The following is a 22,440-nucleotide window of genomic DNA, read 5'->3' on the forward strand; positions in this document are numbered from 1 at the left end:
TTTAAGAATAATTTCTGAAAACTCACATTGGATAATGTGAGACTTGTAAATAGTACTTTTTAATTAATAAAAAAGCAGAAAGTGTAAACAATTAAATTGCTACATTATGCACTATTTCATGTCCATATCATTCCGCAGCTGAAGAACGACCATCCCGCCATTGCAGAATTAACAGGTACCCCCCCTCTAAGGGCTATTGGTGAATAATGTCAACATAACCACATGGTCACTGCTATTTTGGTTAATATAGTTGTCAAGTTAACATACGTTTGAAACACATTTGCAAGTCTTCCTGAATTAGTCGTGTTGAGGCGGGGGATTTGTGGGGGGGGTCTTGCTATTCAAGTTAAGCTATTTCAAGTTTAAAAGAACAGTCGTGTTTTCTTACCGGTGGCTACAGTAATCATACGAAATTCGAGCTAAAGTAAAAGCGGGGTTAAATCTGTTCCGACATACACGATCTGTCAATCAACAGCAATGTTAAATATTACAGAACATCATTAATTGTGGAATCACTGCAGTACCGTTCTTGCCAACTGTAGTGTCCAGTTATTATCCCTACAACTTCTAGGGCATTGGCGGTTAAATTTAGACATTTCGACACCGCAAGGTTTCTGAGGAAGAATGGCGTTTCGGCATTTTAAGTCTATGATGTCAGATTAGCATCTTATGATATATACTTACCAGTGGAAAACGTTAAAAAGCGTAAATATTTTGATGGGCAGTCACGAAGACCTTAGAAATGAAAATGCAACGGAAAGACAAATAAATGGAAGAAAACAAAAGAATAAAAATGTGTAATTGAAAACCAGTAAAAGATAAAGCATGGTTACAGAGTTTATTTTCCCGTTAACAAGGTCTTTACCCAATTAATGCAAGTGCCAACAGCTTTGGGAAGTACCCAAGTTTACCTCCAGAGGTGGAAGCAGTTGAAGCTGGAAGTATAATTACTATTAATCGACCGTTGCGTTCTCCACTCCTGTTCCAACTTTCAGGCAGCAATATGTGTATTTAAACAAATTTGACCTACAGTCGTGCCGTATCAAAAAAAGGAGAGAGAGAAAAATATATAAAAAAACAGTAAATCTACAAAAATTGCAAATACTTTTGGGTGCAAATACTGTAGAATGTTAGCCACAATACATACATTTCAAAATTTTGTTCTTGGCCAAAAGTGTTACACAAGAGCCAACTGTGCTATGTGCCGAGAAACTACTATTTGATGATCATGTGGGGCCCTCCGTAACTATGTGCATTAAAAAACTGAAATGGTCCGTAAAAATTTAGAAATTAAAGTTTTATAATTATTGTGACTATAATTCAATCCAATCTGTATACTAATTGTGTGATTCAGTCTACTGACAGTTGTGTTGAGATTTGAGGAGATTCATTTTTACTATCTCTGCAATTTATGGTCCTATATCTTGGTTTTTAGTGCAAAGCAAAAATTGTATTAAAATGAGTTAATTGTGACCCAGTAAGGAAAGAGATGCCGTGAAATTCAGCATTGGAGAAATATAATTTACATCAGAAGTAGAGGAAGTTTCTCAAATTTTGTTCTTACAAAAAAAAGATGCAAAATCAGTAAAATGTCTATAGTATTAATAAATATAACCAAATTTAAGTTAACAGTACTATAGAAATATTAAGAAATATCAAATGAAACATTTTGTAATCAAATGACTATAGTTCCACTCCTGCTTAATTTTCCTGTCATCTTCATAAAAGTAAATTAAGATTGAGGTGTAATATCCCTGAATCCCTTTCTATTGGTCTTATTTACTCCATACCTGATAAAGATGCCTCTCATTGCAAGCGATCTACATTGTAAGGGTGTCCACTGTTTCAGTTGCCCAGTAAAGATGATGGACCTTGGACCCGGCTCGGGCAACACAATGTTGTCTGGACTTCGTCTCAACTTCGAGGGGTTTGATGATGATGTCTCGAAGGAGAGCCATGATTTAACAGTAGATGCCTCGTAAGTGTATTACGGTAAAGTGAACCACCATGATTTATCACCCCTGAAGACACATTTGAACTCTTCCAATGCAAAGGTTGGAATAGTTCATTATGAAATGTCAGGGGTGAGTGAGTTAACAGTAGACGCCTCGTAAGTATTTGTATTACTGCAAAGCGTACCACTGCACCAATATATGATCATGAAGAAAAAATTCCACTTTGCTGTTTGATTCTTAGACCTAGAAGAGTTGCTGCCCCACAATGTATTCATCTCTCATTTTGATGTATATAGGATAGGAACATTGGTGTAAGACTGGCAGTGTATAGGTCCTTATATCAAACTATGAAGTGTGTTTTTTTTAATTAATCAAATTCCCTAAAATTATAATTCTGTAAAATGCACAACAAGATGTGATTTGTATGATTCCTTTCTGTGATAAATAACTTCAATAAGTAGTTCATCATAGTTACAATAGTAAATATATTTACCTTCACAGTACATTTGTATGTAGACATACTGATACGTTCGTAATCTTCAATTCAACAATCCATGAATCGAAATAGTAAACAGTTGCTGACTGTAACTGCCCTTATGGGCTGACCTGTGATACGAACTGTCATCTGATATAAGTTGTTTTGTGTTTTTCAGTTTCTCTAATCCCGATAGTTCTTTCATCTCGTCACATAGCCAGGGACTGGGAGATTTGGCACAAGGTATGGTTTACCCCTACACGGTTCCCATGTCGTTTGATTTCAGTAGAAATATGAGTTCATGCAAATCTGATGAACAAATATATGTGGTATTGGTATCGGATTGCATGAACTCATTCAGTGTGTGGGTATATTTCATTGCTTTTCAAAAAATCCAACTCGACAACAGTGGTGGACAAATGACGTCAACAATGGATGATGTCACGTTACCAAAGCCCAAAACGGTGCTGAAATGTTCAGACATTCAATTGGAGCAGTAGGTAACAATTGATGAATTCAGCCAAAAAGTAGTTCTGGCCTCTTTGTGTAATACAACATCTTGTATTATCATGATACTGGGAAACAGTGTAGTAAATTACAGATGAATATGATAAATAATTCTCAGATCACAAACTGCTGTTGTGATAAAAATGTGAAATTGTGTTTCAAAGTTTTCAGTCGTACGTGTTCCCTATCACAGGTATGAGTTAGTAATGTGTTGTACCATTGTAAACACTACATTGATTTGTGTTTCAGTCACACAGATAACTAGTAACGAAGCGGATGGAACTGCACCTTTGGAGGTTTGTAGAAAAAAGATTCTAGTTGTCTTACATTTTCCATCACTTTTCCATAAAAACAGCAGCAAACATTGGGATTTTTGTCTCGCCGTCACAAAGTGGAAGCGCGACTAAGGTGTTGCGGTTTTCGCAACGGCGGCAATATTAAGTTTTTGCCTTTAAGTTAAGTTTCTCTGAAAGTATAAGTGCTAGACCAATGCAACTAAACTTGTACCATAGATGCAGCTTAGGTATAGTACATCTCAACCCATGCATCAAATGCTGGATGTGGCCTACCTTTCATGGTCCATTGACTTTGTCAGCATCTCCATCAACATTAAGGTCTTGCTTTTAAGTTAGATTCTCTGATATGTGTATTGATGGTCAAGGGGGCCATAGGCGAGACATATCAATCCGAATGTCTTGTGTATATAAAAATCTTGTGCCTGATCACATCAGTGATGTCCCTAGTTTACACTTGATAACTAGGGGTGTTATCACGGTGTGACTGCAGGTACGGAGCCAAAGGTTAAGTTGTATGTGGTCTTCTATGGGTTGACAAACCTGCAAATAAAATCTGCCTATACGTTGAATGTCACAAGAAAAGCATGTATTGATAAAAAAGAGGTAAAGCCATGTGAGCTTAGGCCGTACTGCAGCGTCCATCGTCAACTTTTTAGGTCACCTGAGCTTTAGCCATTTTGAAAAACTATTTCAAACTTACAGTCAAGTTCTGCTTGGCCGATTAAACTGAAACTTTGTAGGAATGATCGACTTATGATCCTGACAAAGTTTTGTTATTTTTCAGGTCGATCAGAAACCCAATTTGGCTGCCATGGCTGCTATTTTGAAAATACCTATTTCAAAGTTCTAATAGGCCGATCTAACTGAAAACCTTAAGGCCCATGGGCCTCTTGTTCTTTTAAACGACTTCTATTGAATAACTAGAGGACCTAGGGTCATGATATTTGGCCAGTAGGTACCTGGGATAGAGTGCTATAAAGTTTCCTCATTAAAATGACCTTGACCTACTTTCAAGGTCACAGAGCTCAAAAATGTTAAAAACTTCAAACAACAATATCCTAAGAACCATTTGGACTAGAGTCATGGTACTTGGGTATGTTATGTAAACCAGCAGTGTGAATCTTTTTCTTAAATACAGTAATGAGGTCATATGTCAACTTTAAGTGCAAGTCGGGGGTCAAATGTCAACATGGGTTAAAAGCTTTAACAGTCTTCTCCAATTCCACAAGGCCCAGGGTCATAATATTTGGCCAATAGGTACCTTGGATGGAGTGCTATAAATTTCCTTTTTAAAATGACCTTGACCTACTTTCAAGGTCACAGGAGTCAAAAATGTTAAAAACTTCAAATGACGATATCCTAAGAAGCAGTTGGTCTAGAGTCATAATACTTGGGTATGTTATGTAGACCAGCAGTGTGAATCTTTTTCTTTATTACAGTAATGAGGTCAAATGTCAACTTTAAGTGCTAGCTTGAGTCAAAGGTCAACGTTGGTTAAATGCTTTGAAATTACAATTTCAAATTTCAAACAACAATATCTTAAGCGTTTAAGAGATGTTAAAACGTCTTGTTTCTCTAGTTACCAAATTTGGTCTGAAGTTACCTATATGTCAGTTTCATGTAACAAAAGAACCAGGTGAGCGATACAGGCCCTCTGGGCCTCTTGTTTCAAAGTAAAATGATAGGTTAAAGATTAATTTTAAAGAATGATGGTGAATATGTGAGAACAAAGTATTGTGTTGACATGAATATCCAAAGTGTTTCAACTATTTGTATTGAGAATTATTTATCAAAACCAATTTAAGAATGACTTTGGTATTGAATAATGTGAAATGGCTGGATGAATATTTGATTTTGATTGGAACAAATGAAAAGAACTGACATGAATACAAATAAAATTTCATTGGTTCAGAGTGTGAAGAAGAAGGGAGGATGGCCGAAGGGTAAGAAGAGGAAGCGAGTACGGGACACCAACGCACCAAAGCCACCTCTGACAGGTTACGTACGGTTTCTGAACGAGCGACGCGAGACGTTAAGAAAAGAAAATCCGAGTACAACTTTCACAGACCTGCTGCGACTATTAGGTGCTGAGTGGTCCAAACTTCCTCAACATGATAAACAGGTAGGCTCCTAGACAGTTGTCCTTTAACATTATACAGGTACTGACCAAAGGGAGGTAACACCTTAACATAAAACAGGTACAGAACTTAGCTATTTTGTTGGTGGAAAACAGTTGATACAAAAGATAATTCATCAATAATGATTGCTCAAAATTTACATGATCAGGGTTCATCCAGTTATAGTATTACTGGGAAAACAGAAAGGCTTTGGCTGTAGCCTGGTAGGGATTAGGTACAGAACAGTCGAGGCAAAAGTAAAATCTCGGGTCTGATGTGGAGGGTTGGGTGGGTGCAATAGGTTTGGTCTGCCAGCTTCTGATATTTGCCTGACCAACCAGTGCTAAATTCTACTGAATATTACCAAGTTCACAGGGTAGCGTTTTATTAATAGTCTAATAACTGCTGATGACTAGGAAGACACAACCTAAAAGAAAGAGCAGGGAAGTAAGCTGATAAAATATAGATCCCAAGTGTTGACATGGAGGCAGCAAACCAGTTTTGCTTTCTTTAATGACACTAAGCAAAAGACAAAGGAAAAGCCACTCAATTCTGAAAGGGGCCATTAACTCATTCACCCGTGAAAGTTCATAATGAACTATTCCAACCTTTGAAATTGGAAGAGTTCAAATGTGTCTTAAGGGGTGAATGAGTTAATAACAAAAAGGTAAGGTATGATGTTCCACATTCCTTCATCTGCACTTACTTGAAATGTATTCCCTGTGATATCATAGTTTGACCCTTGTTGACCCTGTCCTTTGACCTTATTACCTTTGTTACAGAGGTACCTAGACGAGGCTGAAAAGGACAAGGAGCGGTACATGAAGGAGATGGAGAGCTACCAAAAAACAGAAGCGTATAAATTGTTTCGCGAGAAAAAAATGAAAGGTTTGAATATTTGAATGTCTCCCTATAGTCGGGATATGTTATCGTCCTGAAGAGTGCAATTTCAACAAAATACTGTTAAACGTTGATGAACTGATTACTTTTTATCATTACCTTCAATAGACACAATATCATAATGCTAGAAGTTAATGACTGTTGCACTTATAAGGACATTGAAATACATTAGTAATTAAATGACAATTGATTTGGTAAAAATGATGATATATCAGGATGTAAATATACTACAACCCTGACTGTTGATTATAATACATTTGTCCTACCATTGGTCCTGTATACTACAACCCTGACTGTTGATTATAATACATTTGTACTACCATTGGTCCTGTATACTACAACCCTGACTGTTGATTATAATACATTTGTACTACCATTGGTCCTGTATACTACAACCCTGACTGTTGATTATAATACATTTGTACTACCATTGGTCCTGTATACTACAACCCTGACTGTTGATTATAATACATTTGTACTACCATTGGTCCTGTATACTACAACCCTGACTGTTGATTATAATACATTTGTACTACCATTGGTCCTGTATACTACAACCCTGACTGTTGATTATAATACATTTGTACTACCATTGGTCCTGTATACTACAACCCTGACTGTTGATTATAATACATTTGTACTACCATTGGTCCTGTATACTACAACCCTGACTGTTGATTATAATACATTTGTACTACCATTGGTCCTGTATACTACAACCCTGACTGTTGATTATAATACATTTGTACTACCATTGGTCCTGTATACTACAACCCTGACTGTTGATTATAATACATTTGTACTACCATTGGTCCTGTATACTACAACCCTGACTGTTGATTATAATACATTTGTACTACCATTGGTCCTGTATACTACAACCCTGACTGTTGATTATAATACATTTGTACTACCATTGGTCCTGTATACTACAACCCTGACTGTTGATTATAATACATTTGTACTACCATTGGTCCTGTATACTACAACCCTGACTGTTGATTATAATACATTTGTACTACCATTGGTCCTGTATACTACAACCCTGACTGTTGATTATAATACATTTGTACTACCATTGGTCCTGTATACTACAACCCTGACTGTTGATTATAATACATTTGTACTACCATTGGTCCTGTATACTACAACCCTGACTGTTGATTATAATACATTTGTACTACCATTGGTCCTGTATACTACAACCCTGACTGTTGATTATAATACATTTGTACTACCATTGGTCCTGTATACTACAACCCTGACTGTTGATTATAATACATTTGTACTACCATTGGTCCTGTATACTACAACCCTGACTGTTGATTATAATACATTTGTACTACCATTGGTCCTGTATACTACAACCCTGACTGTTGATTATAATACATTTGTACTACCATTGGTCCTGTATACTACAACCCTGACTGTTGATTATAATACATTTGTACTACCATTGGTCCTGTATACTACAACCCTGACTGTTGATTATAATACATTTGTACTACCATTGGTCCTGTATACTACAACCCTGACTGTTGATTATAATACATTTGTACTACCATTGGTCCTGTATACTACAACCCTGACTGTTGATTATAATACATTTGTACTACCATTGGTCCTGTATACTACAACCCTGACTGTTGATTATAATACATTTGTACTACCATTGGTCCTGTATACTACAACCCTGACTGTTGATTATAATACATTTGTACTACCATTGGTCCTGTATACTACAACCCTGACTGTTGATTATAATACATTTGTACTACCATTGGTCCTGTATACTACAACCCTGACTGTTGATTATAATACATTTGTACTACCATTGGTCCTGTATACTACAACCCTGACTGTTGATTATAATACATTTGTACTACCATTGGTCCTGTATACTACAACCCTGACTGTTGATTATAATACATTTGTACTACCATTGGTCCTGTATACTACAACCCTGACTGTTGATTATAATACATTTGTACTACCATTGGTCCTGTATACTACAACCCTGACTGTTGATTATAATACATTTGTACTACCATTGGTCCTGTATACTACAACCCTGACTGTTGATTATAATACATTTGTACTACCATTGGTCCTGTATACTACAACCCTGACTGTTGATTATAATACATTTGTACTACCATTGGTCCTGTATACTACAACCCTGACTGTTGATTATAATACATTTGTACTACCATTGGTCCTGTATACTACAACCCTGACTGTTGATTATAATACATTTGTACTACCATTGGTCCTGTATACTACAACCCTGACTGTTGATTATAATACATTTGTACTACCATTGGTCCTGTATACTACAACCCTGACTGTTGATTATAATACATTTGTACTACCATTGGTCCTGTATACTACAACCCTGACTGTTGATTATAATACATTTGTACTACCATTGGTCCTGTATACTACAACCCTGACTGTTGATTATAATACATTTGTACTACCATTGGTCCTGTATACTACAACCCTGACTGTTGATTATAATACATTTGTACTACCATTGGTCCTGTATACTACAACCCTGACTGTTGATTATAATACATTTGTACTACCATTGGTCCTGTATACTACAACCCTGACTGTTGATTATAATACATTTGTACTACCATTGGTCCTGTATACTACAACCCTGACTGTTGATTATAATACATTTGTACTACCATTGGTCCTGTATACTACAACCCTGACTGTTGATTATAATACATTTGTACTACCATTGGTCCTGTATACTACAACCCTGACTGTTGATTATAATACATTTGTACTACCATTGGTCCTGTATACTACAACCCTGACTGTTGATTATTGACCATTGTACTATCATTTGTCCTGCTGTACTGACAAAAATAACTTATAATCATAATGGAACAGTTCTAGGACATCAAATTAACTGACAATTTTACATTTTAATGATAATTTTTTTGTAATTTCAGAATCATCTGGATTCAATAGTTCCACCCTTGATGTAAGTAAAATGTGAAACATGTTTATATATCCTCCTAAGTGTCTCCCCACTAGATGTAGGTAAAATGTGAAACATGTTTGTAAATCATCCTAAGTATCTCCCCACTAGATGTAGGTAAAATGTGAAACATGTTTGTAAATCATCCTAAGTATCTCCCCACTAGATGTAGGTAAAATGTGAAACATGTTTGTAAATCCTCCTAAGTATCTCCCCACTAGATGTAGGTAAAATGTGAAACATGTTTGTAAATCCTCCTAAGTATCTCCCCACTAGATGTAGGTAAAATGTGAAACATGTTTGTAAATCCTCCTAAGTATCTCCCCACTAGATGTAGGTAAAATGTGAAACATGTTTGTAAATCCTCCTAAGTATCTCCCCACTAGATGTAGGTAAAATGTGAAACATGTTTGTAAATCCTCCTAAGTATCTCCCCACTAGATGTAGGTAAAATGTGAAACATGTTTGTAAATCCTCCTAAGTATCTCCCCACTAGATGTAGGTAAAATGTGAAACATGTTTGTAAATCCTCCTAAGTATCTCCCCACTAGATGTAGGTAAAATGTGAAACATGTTTGTAAATCCTCCTAAGTATCTCCCCACTAGATGTAGGTAAAATGTGAAACATGTTTGTAAATCCTCCTAAGTATCTCCCCACTAGATGTAGGTAAAATGTGAAACATGTTTGTAAATCCTCCTAAGTATCTCCCCACTAGATGTAGGTAAAATGTGAAACATGTTTGTAAATCCTCCTAAGTATCTCCCCACTAGATGTAGGTAAAATGTGAAACATGTTTGTAAATCCTCCTAAGTATCTCCCCACTAGATGTAGGTAAAATGTGAAACATGTTTGTAAATCCTCCTAAGTATCTCCCCACTAGATGTAGGTAAAATGTGAAACATGTTTGTAAATCCTCCTAAGTATCTCCCCACTAGATGTAGGTAAAATGTGAAACATGTTTGTAAATCCTCCTAAGTATCTCCCCACTAGATGTAGGTAAAATGTGAAACATGTTTGTAAATCCTCCTAAGTATCTCCCCACTAGATGTAGGTAAAATGTGAAACATGTTTGTAAATCCTCCTAAGTATCTCCCCACTAGATGTAGGTAAAATGTGAAACATGTTTGTAAATCCTCCTAAGTATCTCCCCACTAGATGTAGGTAAAATGTGAAACATGTTTGTAAATCCTCCTAAGTATCTCCCCACTAGATGTAGGTAAAATGTGAAACATGTTTGTAAATCCTCCTAAGTATCTCCCCACTAGATGTAGGTAAAATGTGAAACATGTTTGTAAATCCTCCTAAGTATCTCCCCACTAGATGTAGGTAAAATGTGAAACATGTTTGTAAATCCTCCTAAGTATCTCCCCACTAGATGTAGGTAAAATGTGAAACATGTTTGTAAATCCTCCTAAGTATCTCCCCACTAGATGTAGGTAAAATGTGAAACATGTTTGTAAATCCTCCTAAGTATCTCCCCACTAGATGTAGGTAAAATGTGAAACATGTTTGTAAATCCTCCTAAGTATCTCCCCACTAGATGTAGGTAAAATGTGAAACATGTTTGTAAATCCTCCTAAGTATCTCCCCACTAGATGTAGGTAAAATGTGAAACATGTTTGTAAATCCTCCTAAGTATCTCCCCACTAGATGTAGGTAAAATGTGAAACATGTTTGTAAATCCTCCTAAGTATCTCCCCACTAGATGTAGGTAAAATGTGAAACATGTTTGTAAATCCTCCTAAGTATCTCCCCACTAGATGTAGGTAAAATGTGAAACATGTTTGTAAATCCTCCTAAGTATCTCCCCACTAGATGTAGGTAAAATGTGAAACATGTTTGTAAATCCTCCTAAGTATCTCCCCACTAGATGTAGGTAAAATGTGAAACATGTTTGTAAATCCTCCTAAGTATCTCCCCACTAGATGTAGGTAAAATGTGAAACATGTTTGTAAATCCTCCTAAGTATCTCCCCACTAGATGTAGGTAAAATGTGAAACATGTTTGTAAATCCTCCTAAGTATCTCCCCACTAGATGTAGGTAAAATGTGAAACATGTTTGTAAATCCTCCTAAGTATCTCCCCACTAGATGTAGGTAAAATGTGAAACATGTTTGTAAATCCTCCTAAGTATCTCCCCACTAGATGTAGGTAAAATGTGAAACATGTTTGTAAATCCTCCTAAGTATCTCCCCACTAGATGTAGGTAAAATGTGAAACATGTTTGTAAATCCTCCTAAGTATCTCCCCACTAGATGTAGGTAAAATGTGAAACATGTTTGTAAATCCTCCTAAGTATCTCCCCACTAGATGTAGGTAAAATGTGAAACATGTTTGTAAATCCTCCTAAGTATCTCCCCACTAGATGTAGGTAAAATGTGAAACATGTTTGTAAATCCTCCTAAGTATCTCCCCACTAGATGTAGGTAAAATGTGAAACATGTTTGTAAATCCTCCTAAGTATCTCCCCACTAGATGTAGGTAAAATGTGAAACATGTTTATAAATCCTCCTAAGTATCTCCCCACTAGATGTTTGCTCCCTAGACTGAAAATGTGAAGCATGTAGGTAACTCTGTAATGTATCCTTTTGTTTATCAATGTAAGTAAATTATGAAGCTGAAGCCTGAAGTTACATTTAAAGCCCTCCCTCCCTTGATTAAGTAAATGTTGAAGTTACATTTGAAGCCCTCCCTCCCTGGATTAAGTACATGCTGATTGCTGTTCTTGTATTAACAGAATCTACACGGAGATGAGGAACACTCGGGGACATTTGATATTCCTGTCTTTACAGAGGAGTTCCTTGACCACAACAAAGGTATTTCATTGGTCAACACATTCACATGACCAAAACAATGGTATTTCATTGGTCAACACAATCACATGACCAAAACAATGGTATTTCATTGGTCAACACATTCACATGGTCACTTGTGTTTTTTGTTCACTTGATCATTAGCTGTGAACCTTTGTCCACCCATCCATTAATATTACCTCATTTTTGATTTCTTAGAACTTTATAAGCATCGTACACTTTGTAAGTAGGCTAAATATTTTCTATTTGTTCACATGGGGAGGTTCGGCCTCATAGGGACCAGGGAATAGTTACTTTAATCTTCTTGTCAGATTTGGCGCATGTCAGTGGTTTGATTCTTTCAAATATGGCAAAACCTCATAAACAAAACTAAGGTAAGCCTGAGCTACCAAAGATATACATACAGTATAAGAAGTTAAATAATCTTCTTCTCAGATATACACAAGTATTGACTATTTTTGAGGCATTGTCATGGAAGTCCTTATTGTGAACCAAAGTGTGTGTGTGTAGGTGTCTGTGTTTAATCATTTACAGCACGGGAGTCGGAGCTTCGACAGCTAAGGAAACAGACAACAGAGCTGGAGGAGCAGAACGCCATCCTCAGTAAACACATAGACAACATGAAACAGGCTATAGACAAACTGGAGGTAGAGTCGGTACAGCAGCGGAGCTCCAACATGGCACTGCAGGGTCACCTGGACGCTCTGAGGGCCTCTCTCACCTCACACTTCTCGGCTATCCCACTACCAGGTATGTACAACATGGCTCTTCAAGGTCACCTGGACGCTCTGAGGGCCTCCCTTACCTCACACTTCTCGGCTATCCCACTCCCAGTTATGGAGTCACCTGGACGCTCTGAGGGCCTCTCTCACCTCACACTTCTCAGCTATCCCACTCCCAGGTATGTACAACATGGCTCTTCAGGGTCACCTGGACATTCTGAGGGCCTCTCTAACCTCACACTTCTCAGCTATCCCACTCCAAGGTATGTACAACATGGCGCTTCAGGGTCACCTGGACATTCTGAGGGCCTCTCTCGCCTCTCACTTCTCAGCGATCCCACTCCAAGGTATGTACAACATGGCGCTGCAGGGTCACCTGGACGTTCTGAGGGCCTCTCTCACCTCACACTTCTCAGCTATCCCATTCCCAGGTATGTACAACATGGCTCTTCAGGGTCACCTTGACGCTCTGTGGGCCTCCCTTACCGCTCACTTCTCAGCTACCCCACTCCCAGGTATGTAGTCACCTGGACGCTCTGAGGGCCTCTCTCCCCTCTCACTTCTCAGCTATCCCTCTCCCAGGTATGTAGTCCCATATTGTCTGATGTACAGGGTCACCTTGACGCTCTGAGGGCCTCCCTCACCTCTCACTTCTCAGCTATCCCACTACCAGGTATGTAGTCGCACATTGTCTGATGTACAGGGTCACCTGGACACTCTGAGGGCCTCCCTTACCTCTCACTTCTCAGCTATCCCACTACCAGGTATGTAGTCCCACATTGTCTGATGTACAGGGTCACCTTGACGCTCTGAGGGACTCCCTCACCTCTCACTTCTCAGCTATCCCACTCCCAGGTATGTAGTCCAACATTGTCTGATGTACAGGGTCACCTAGACACTCTGAGGGCCTCCCTTACCTCTCACTTCTCAGCTATCCCACTACCAGGTATGTATAACATGGCGCTGCAGTGTCACCTGGACGCTCTGTGGGCCTCTCTCGCCTCTCACTTTCGGCTATCCCACTCCCAGGTATGTAGTCCCACATTGTCTGATGTACAGGGTCACCTAGACACTCTGTGGGCCTCCCTCACCTCTCACTTCTCAGCTACCCCACTCCCAGGTATGTAGTCCCACATTGTCTGATGTACAGGGGCACCTAGACACTCTGTGGGCCTCCCTCACCTCTCACTTCTCAGCTACCCCACTCCCAGGTATGTAGTCACCTGTCTCCGAGGGCCTCTCTCACCTCACACTTCTCGGCTATCCCACTCCCAGGTATGTTCAACATGGCTCTATAAGGTCACCTGGACGCTCTGAGGGCCTCTCTAACCTCTCACTTCTCAGCTATCCCACTCCCAGGTATGTACAACATGGCACTGCAGGGTCACCTTGACGCTCTGAGGGCCTCCCTTACCGCTCACTTCTCAGCTACCCCACTCCCAGGTATGTAGTCACCTGTCTCCGAGGGCCTCTCTCACCTCACACTTCTCGGCTATCCCACTCCCAGGTATGTTCAACATGGCTCTATAAGGTCACCTGGACGCTCTGAGGGCCTCCCTTACCTTACACTTCTCGGCTATCCCACTCCCAGTTATGTAGTCACCTGGACGCTCTGAGGGCCTCTCTCACCTCACACTTCTCAGCTATCCCACTCCAAGGTATATACAACATGGCGCTGCAGGGTCACCTGGACGTTCTGAGGGCCTCTCTCACCTCACACTTCACAGCTATCCCATTCCCAGGTATGTACAACATGGCTCTTCAGGGTCACCTTGACGCTCTGTGGGCCTCTCTCGCCTCTCACTTTCGGCTATCCCACTACCAGGTATGTACAACATGGCGCTGCAGGGTCACCTTGACGCTCTGTGGGCCTCTCTCGCCTCTCACTTTCGGCTATCCCACTACCAGGTATGTACAACATGGCGCTGCAGGGTCACCTTGACGCTCTGTGGGCCTCTCTCGCCTCTCACTTTCGGCTATCCCACTACCAGGTATGTACAACATGGCGCTGCAGGGTCACCTGGACGTTGTGAGGGCCTCTCTCACCTCACACTTCACAGCTATCCCATTCCCAGGTATGTACAACATGGCGCTGCAGGGTCACCTGGACGTTCTGAGGGCCTCTCTCACCTCACACTTCACAGCTATCCCATTCCCAGGTATGTACAACATGGCTCTTCAGGGTCACCTTGACGCTCTGTGGGCCTCTCTTACCTCTCACTTCTCAGCTATCCCACTCCCAGGTATGTAGTCCCACATTGTCTGATGTACAGGGTCACCTAGACACTCTGAGGGCCTCCCTTACCTCTCACTTCTCAGCTACCCCACTACCAGGTATGTAGTGCCATATTGTCTGATGTACAGGGTCACCTGGACGCCCTGAGGGCCTCTCTCACCTCTCACTTCTCAGCTATCCCACTACCAGGTATGTATAACATGGCGCTGCAGTGTCACCTGGACGCTCTGAGGGCCTCTCTAACCTCTCACTTCTCAGCTATCCCACTCCCAGGTATGTACAACATGGCGCTGCAGTGTCACCTGGACGCTCTGTGGGCCTCTCTCGCCTCTCACTTTCGGCTATCCCACTCCCAGGTATGTACAACATGGCACTGCAGGGTCACCTTGACGCTCTGTGGGCCTCTCTCGCCTCTCCCTTTCGGCTATCCCACTCCCAGGGATGTACAACATGGCACTGCAGGGTCACCTTGACGCTCTGAGGGCCTCCCTTACCTCACACTTCTCGGCTATCCCACTCCCAGCTATGTAGTCACCTGGACGCTCTGAGGGCCTCTCTTACCCCTCACTTCTCAGCTCTCCTCCTACCAGGTATGTATAACATGGCGCTGCAGTGTCACCTGGAGTATGTATAACATGGCGCTGCAGTGTCACCTGGAGTATGTATAACATGGCGCTGCAGTGTCACCTGGACGCTCTGTGGTCCTCTCTCGCCTCTCACTTTCGGGTATCCCACTCCCAGGTATGTACAACTTGGCTCTATATGGTCACCTGGACGCTCTGAGGGCCTCTCTAAACTCACACTTCTCAGCTATCCGACTCCAAGGTATGTACAACATGGCTTTATAAGGTCACCTGGACGCTCTGAGGGTCTCTCTTACCTCACACTTCTCAGCGATCCCACTCCAAGGTATATTCTTCCCAGGTATGTACAACATGGCTCTGCTGGGTCTCCTTGACGCTCTGAGGGCCTCTCTAACCTCACCCTTCTCAGCTATTCCCAGGTATGTACAACATGGCACCGCAGGGTCACCTTGACGCTCTGTGGCCCTCTCTCGCCTCTCACTTTCGGGTATCCCACTCCCAGGTATGTACAACATGGCTCTTCAGGGTCACCTTGACGCTCTGTGGCCCTCTCTCGCCTCTCACTTTCGGGTATCCCACTCCCAGGTATGTACAACATGGCTCTGCTGGGTCTCCTTGACGCTCTGAGGGCCTCTCTTCCCCATCCCTTCCCAGCTACCCCACTCCAAGGTATGTACACCATGGCTCTGCAGGGTCACCTGGACGCTCTGTGGGCCTCCCTCGCCTCCCCCTTTCGGCTATCCCACTCCCAGGGATGTACAACATGGCACTGCAGGGTCACCTTGACGCTCTGTGGCCCTCTCTCGCCTCTCACTTTCGGCTATCCCACTACCAGGTATGTATAGCAAGGCGCTGCAGTGTCACCTGGACGCTCTAGTGTCACCTGGACGCTCTGAGGGCCTATCTTACCTCACACTTCTCAGCGATCCCACTCCAAGGTATGTACAACATGGCTTTATAAGGTCACCTGGACGCTCTGTGGGCCTCTCTCGCCTCTATAAGGTCACCTGGACGCTCAGAGGGCCTCTCTAACCTCACACTTCTCAGCTATCCAACTCCAATGTATGTACAACATGGCTCTATAAGGTCACCTGGACGCTCTGAGGGCCTATCTTACCTCACACTTCTCAGCGATCCCACTCCAAGGGATATACAACATGGCGCTGCAGGGTCACCTGGACGTTCTGAGGGCCTCTCTAACCTCTCATTTCTCAGCTATCCCATTCCCAGGTATGTACATCATGGCTCTGCAGGGTCACCTTGACGCTCTGTGGCCCTCTCTCGCCTCTCACTTTCGGGTATCCCACTCCCAGGTATGTACAACTTGGCTCTATATGGTCACCTGGACGCTCTGAGGGCCTATCTTACCTCACACTTCTCAGCGATCCCACTCCAAGGTATATACTTCCCAGGTATGTACAACATGGCTCTGCTGGGTCTCCTTGACGCTCTGAGGGCCTCTCTAACCTCACCCTTCTCAGCTATTCCCAGGTATGTACAACATGGCACTGCAGGGTCACCTTGACGCTCTGAGGGCCTCTCTAACCTCTCACTTCTCAGCGATCCCACTCCCAGGTATGTACAACATGGCTCTTCAGGGTCACCTTGACGCTCTGTGGCCCTCTCTCGCCTCTCACTTTCGGGTATCCCACTCCCAGGTATGTACAACTTGGCTCTATATGGTCACCTGGACGCTCTGAGGGCCTCCCTCACCGCTCACTTCTCAGCTACCCCACTACCAGGTATGAAGTCACCATTGTATGATGTACAGGGTCACCTGGACACTATGAGGGCCTCCCTGACCTCTCACTTCTCAGCTATCCCACTCCCACGTATGTAGTCCCACATTGTCTGATGTACAGGGTCACCTTGACGCTCTGAGGGCCTCCCTCACCGCTCACTTCTCAGCTACCCCACTACCAGTAGTCCCATATTGTCTGATGTACAGGGTCCCCTGGACGCTCTGAGGGCCTCTCTCCCATTGTCTGATGTACAGGGTCACCTTGACGCTCTGAGGGCCTCTCTAACCTCTCACTTCTCAGCTATCCCACTCCCACGTATGTAGTCCCACATTGTCTGATGTACAGGGTCACCTTGACGCTCTGAGGGCCTCTCTAACCTCTCACTTCTCAGCGATCCCACTCCCAGGTATGTACAACTTGGCTCTATATGGTCACCTGGACGCTCTGAGGGCCTCTCTTACCTCACACTTCTCAGCTACCCCACTCCAAGGTATGTACAACATGGCTCTGCAGGGTCACCTGGACGTTCTGAGGGCCTCTCTCACCTCACACTTTCAGCTATCCCATTCCCAGGTATGTACAACATGGCTCTATAAGGTCACCTGGACGCTCTGAGGGCCCCTCTTACCTCACACTTCTCAGCGATCCCACTCCAAGGTATATAAAACATGGCGCTGCAGGGTCACCTGGACGTTCTGAGGGCCTCTCTCACCTCACACTTTCAGCTATCCCATTCCCAGGTATGTACAACATGGCTCTGCAGGGTCACCTTGACGCTCTGTGGGCCTCTCTTACCCCTCACTTCTCAGCTACCCTAATACCAGGTATGTAGTCCCATATTGTCTGATGTACAGGGTCACCTGGACACTCTGTGGGCCTCCCTTACCTCTCACTTCTCAGCTATCCCACTCCCAGGTATCTACAACATGGCGTTGCAGGGTCACCTTGACGCTCTGTGGGCCTCTCTTGCCCCTCACTTCTCAGCTACCCTAATACCAGGTATGTAGTCCCATATTGTCTGATGTACAGGGTAACCTGGACGCTCTGAGGGCCTCCCTTACCTCTCACTTCTCAGCTACCCCACTCCCAGATATGTAGTCACTTGGACGCTCTGAGGGCCTCTCTCCCCTCTCACTTCTCAGCTATCCCACTTCCAGGTATGTAGTCCCATATTGTCTGATGTTCAGGGTCACCTGGACACTCTGAGGGCCTCTCTCACCTCTCACTTCTCAGCTATCCCACTCCCAGGTATCTACAACATGGCGTTGCAGGGTCACCTTGACGCTCTGTGGGCCTCTCTAACCTCTCACTTCTCGGCTATCCCACTCCCAGTTATGTAGTCACCTGGACGCTCTGAGGGCCTCTCTCACCTCACACTTCTCGGCTATCCCACTCCAAGGTATGTACAACATGGCGCTTCAGGGTCACCTGGACACTCTGAGGGCCTCCCTTACCTCTCACCTCTCAGCTATCCCGCTACCAGGTATGTAGTCCCACAGTGTCTGATGTACAGGGTCACCTGGACACTCTGAGGGCCTCCCTTACCTCTCACTTCTCAGCTACCCCACTACCAGGTATGTACAACATGGCTCTGCAGGGTCACCTTGACGCTCTGTGGGCCTCCCTTACCTCTCACTTCTCAGCTACCCCACTCCCAGGTATGTAGTCTCATATTGTCTGATGTCTAGGTTTAAGGGGACACTTGATGGTCGGGTGGAGCAGTTAATTGCGCACTTGCCTCTTACCAAGGCGGCTGGGATTTCCGGTCAGATGTGAAAAGGTATGGAGTCGCCTGCTCGACAACATGGGCTTCTTACGGGTACTCCTGTTTCCTCCCACATTAAGACCTGTGCATGATAAAATCTAGGCTAAAAAGAATTATTAATATAAGCTAAAATAACATGTTTCATAATTGTTGTTATAAATCAAATTGATATATAAGGGAAACCTAACCAAGCTGGAAAAACTCGGTTCATTTAACACTTAACTTGCTCAGGATTAAATGATCAGTCTTGTTTTGTATAATACCCTTGTACATACAACATATTTTTTCATGATTTACAAAAATGTATGCCAGGAATAAGTTAGGGGTAATTAGCTGTGTGTCATGATTTGATTTTCTGTGCTGTGTAATCTGTGTGTTTGTGTAGAAAAATACATGTTTATTGATTGCTGAATTCAGAATTTCAGTAAAATTCTGAAATAAAGATAATAAATGTTAACTGTCATATTTAATTCATAGATTTTGTCCATCAGCATTGCTGGAAATTACTTATAAAATGTGATATTTGTACAGGTACTGGTGAACTTCCCACTATTGACACTATTGATGCGTATATGGCTAAACTACACAGCCTCATTCTGGAGTCTCCACAGGACCACGAATCACTCATAGCAACTGTTCGGGATATTCTTGGGCGACTGAACATTGAAGGGTAGGTAGCTCCTGTGTTTTTGAGGGCACAAGTGTATGCTTGTTAACCCTTTCACCCCGAGGTAACTTGAGTAGACTCTACCATACATTTATCTGGATGAGTCCATTCTGGTCTACAGTGGTGTAAGGGTTAGTAAGGAGCCTCATACAAATGGTTGAGGAGTCCTTTCGAGGAAATAATACCATAGAGAGTTAGGAATATTTGTAAAGGTTTATGATGCAGTAAAGAACACCTGATGTACATGTTGTATAGGTCAGGTTTTCTTGTGTCCACCATAGCGTCTCCACCATAGCGTCTCCACCATAGCGTCTCCGCCATAGCGTCGCCACCATAGCGTCGCCACCATAGCGTCTCCACCATAGCGTCGCCACCATAGCGTCCCCACCATAGCGTCTCCACCATAGCGTCTCCACCATAGCTTCTCCACCATAGCGTCTCCACCATAGCGTCTCCTCCATAGCGTCTCCACCATAGCGTCTCCACCATAGCGGCTCCACCATAGCGTCTCCACCATAGCGTCGCCACCATAGGGTCTCCACCATAGCGTCGCCACCATAGCGTCGCCACCATAGCGTCTCCACCATAGCGTCCCCACCATAGCGTCTCCACCATAGCGTTTCCACCATAGCGTCTCCACCATAGCGTCTCCACCATAGCTTCTCCACCATAGCGTCTCCACCATAGCGTCTCCTCCATAGCGTCTCCACCATAGCGTCTCCACCATAGCGCCGCCACCATAGCGTCGCCACCATAGCGTCTCCACCATAGCGTCCCCACCATAGCGTCTCCACCATAGCGTTTCCACCATAGCGTCTCCACCATAGCGTCTCCACAATAGCGTCTCCACCATAGCGTCGCCACCATAGCGTCGCCACCATAGTGAACGTCTCAAAAGCAGCATCTTAAAGAAGCACCTCAACAGAGAAAATTGGAAAAATATATTGATGAACTGTAAATGTCTAAGCTTAAAAAGTTAATTGATTTTAACCCTTTCAACACTGTAGACCATAATGGACTCATCCAGATCAATTTATGGAAGAGGTTATTAAAGTTACATAGGGGTGAAAGGGTTAAGTAGAAATGTATCGGGTTTTGATAACATTTAAGGGAGTAACACGTTCATACAGCCAGTTTTGACTTCTTTTATAGGAAAATTATTTGAAATTTTGATAAACATATGATGTTTTTATGTACAGCTGTCTCTAATAGTATCTTTTATATTTCAGAGATAAATTATGAAGGATGGCTTAGAAACTCTTGGATTACGTCATCAGCTTTAACCACGGGAACTCGTCAATGTTGTAAACTGATAACTGTATAGCACCGCTGAGCAAAATACTGGGCTGCTTTTGGTATCACGTTCCAAATGGTTGGACCAGAGTTGTTCATTTATGAAGAAGGGCGGACCTCTTGATTTGATGTTGTTTTCTGGTGAGCCTTGGTAAAGACTTACAAGGCCTGTATTTACATTTACAGATCCGTCAGGCTTTTCCCCGTGAATATTATATTTTATAATAGACAAATCAGTGTGTTCAGGATGAACAGACCCCCGTTTTATTAGTGACTCACTTGGTTACTCTCTGTGAGAGTGAAGTGGGTCAATAAGAAAGTTTTAGCGGTTCCATTGAGACAGTGGAGTGACATCACAGACAGCCAAACCATCTTCCATTTTGACCCTAGATTTGATGATAAGTACTGGCAATATTAAGTTATTTATATGATCAAGCATTTTTAAGGATCCTGGGTGCAATAACTTTGCAATTTAATGTAATGGATAATTCATATTATTCAAAAATATCAATTAACTTAGAAATATTGGGGTTATATTTGAGTATTATGAATCCCCATCCATGATGTTTGTGGCTGAGTGCAAGACTATTGTGTGTTGCTGGACATACCTAATTGATCGGTCAGTCAACAAACAGGTCAATTAATACTGACCATTTGATTGGTCAGTCAGCAAACAGGTAATACTGACCGTCTATCATTCTGTTATGGGTCAATGACTACTACACCTGAAGGTATAGCGGTGTACAGGGACTGAGTGCTTGTAGTAACGGTGTAAATTTGTGTAACCCATGGTTACAGGCTAGTAGTATCCCCATCACACATGTGTCCATTATTTATTTTCTGACTATTAATAAATCAACAGAATACAAAAAAGTAATTTAGTTATTTTTTAGCTCACCTGACTAGAAGTAAGTTTATATATACCATGGAGTAACACTCGTTGTCCATCCAGTGTCAATTTATTATCTGTAAGTGCTAAGAGGCCTAGGGTGATGATATTTGGCCAGGATGAAGGGCTACAAAGTTAGTTCAAATGTATGACCTTCATCCATATTCAAGGTTACAGGTGAAATTTGTTGAAATCACCAAATGGTCCAGCCAGGGTGATGATATTAGGCCAGTAGCATGCTCTGATGAACATCTACCAGGTTTGTTCAAAGTAATATCCTTCACCAAAATGCAAGGTCACCGGGGTCAATTGTCTTCAAAAATGTTCAACAACTTCTGAATAATCAACAGTCTAGGGTGACGATATTTAGCCAGTAACATGCTGGGGTGAATGGCTACCAAGTTTGTTAAAATGAATGACTCAACTCATATTCAAGGTCACAGGGGTCAAATATGTTAAAAACCTAAAGGCCCTGGGTGA

At 42.3% G+C, this 22,440-nt stretch overlaps 1 protein-coding gene across 2 annotated transcripts; it reads left to right on the forward strand.

Annotated features, from left to right (window-relative positions):
• Nucleotides 1-131: 131 nt before the first annotated feature.
• LOC110465958 (high mobility group protein 20A-like) lies at nt 132-21,944 on the forward strand. Of its 2 annotated transcripts, none has more exons than XM_021522173.1 (11): nt 132-175; nt 1,850-1,978; nt 2,609-2,673; nt 3,187-3,233; nt 5,146-5,355; nt 6,133-6,238; nt 9,220-9,251; nt 11,987-12,065; nt 12,597-12,812; nt 19,643-19,781; nt 21,008-21,944. In XM_021522173.1, exons 2-11 carry the CDS (start codon nt 1,863-1,865, stop codon nt 21,018-21,020), a joined length of 1,023 nt encoding a protein of 340 aa, XP_021377848.1. In that variant the 5' UTR covers nt 132-175; nt 1,850-1,862; the 3' UTR covers nt 21,021-21,944. The 2 variants fall into 2 exon arrangements, with proteins under 2 accessions (XP_021377848.1, XP_021377849.1); XM_021522174.1 differs by lacking the exon at nt 132-175 and adding an exon at nt 832-995.
• Nucleotides 21,945-22,440: the final 496 nt, after the last annotated feature.

Source organism: Mizuhopecten yessoensis, unplaced genomic scaffold (assembly GCF_002113885.1).
Source record: "Mizuhopecten yessoensis strain PY_sf001 unplaced genomic scaffold, ASM211388v2 scaffold11109, whole genome shotgun sequence".
NCBI classification, from domain to species: Eukaryota; Metazoa; Mollusca; class Bivalvia; order Pectinida; family Pectinidae; genus Mizuhopecten; species Mizuhopecten yessoensis.

Excerpts from the sequence above, each read along its gene's own strand:
- LOC110465958 (XM_021522173.1), top strand. The coding sequence starts at position 1,863 with ATGATGGACCTTGGACCCGGCTCGGGCAACACAATGTTGTCTGGACTT. Across the intron at positions 6,239-9,219 it reads TCGCGAGAAAAAAATGAAAG|AATCATCTGGATTCAATAGT; the intron begins GTTTGAATATTT and ends TTGTAATTTCAG. Across the intron at positions 9,252-11,986 it reads TCAATAGTTCCACCCTTGAT|AATCTACACGGAGATGAGGA; the intron begins GTAAGTAAAATG and ends TTGTATTAACAG.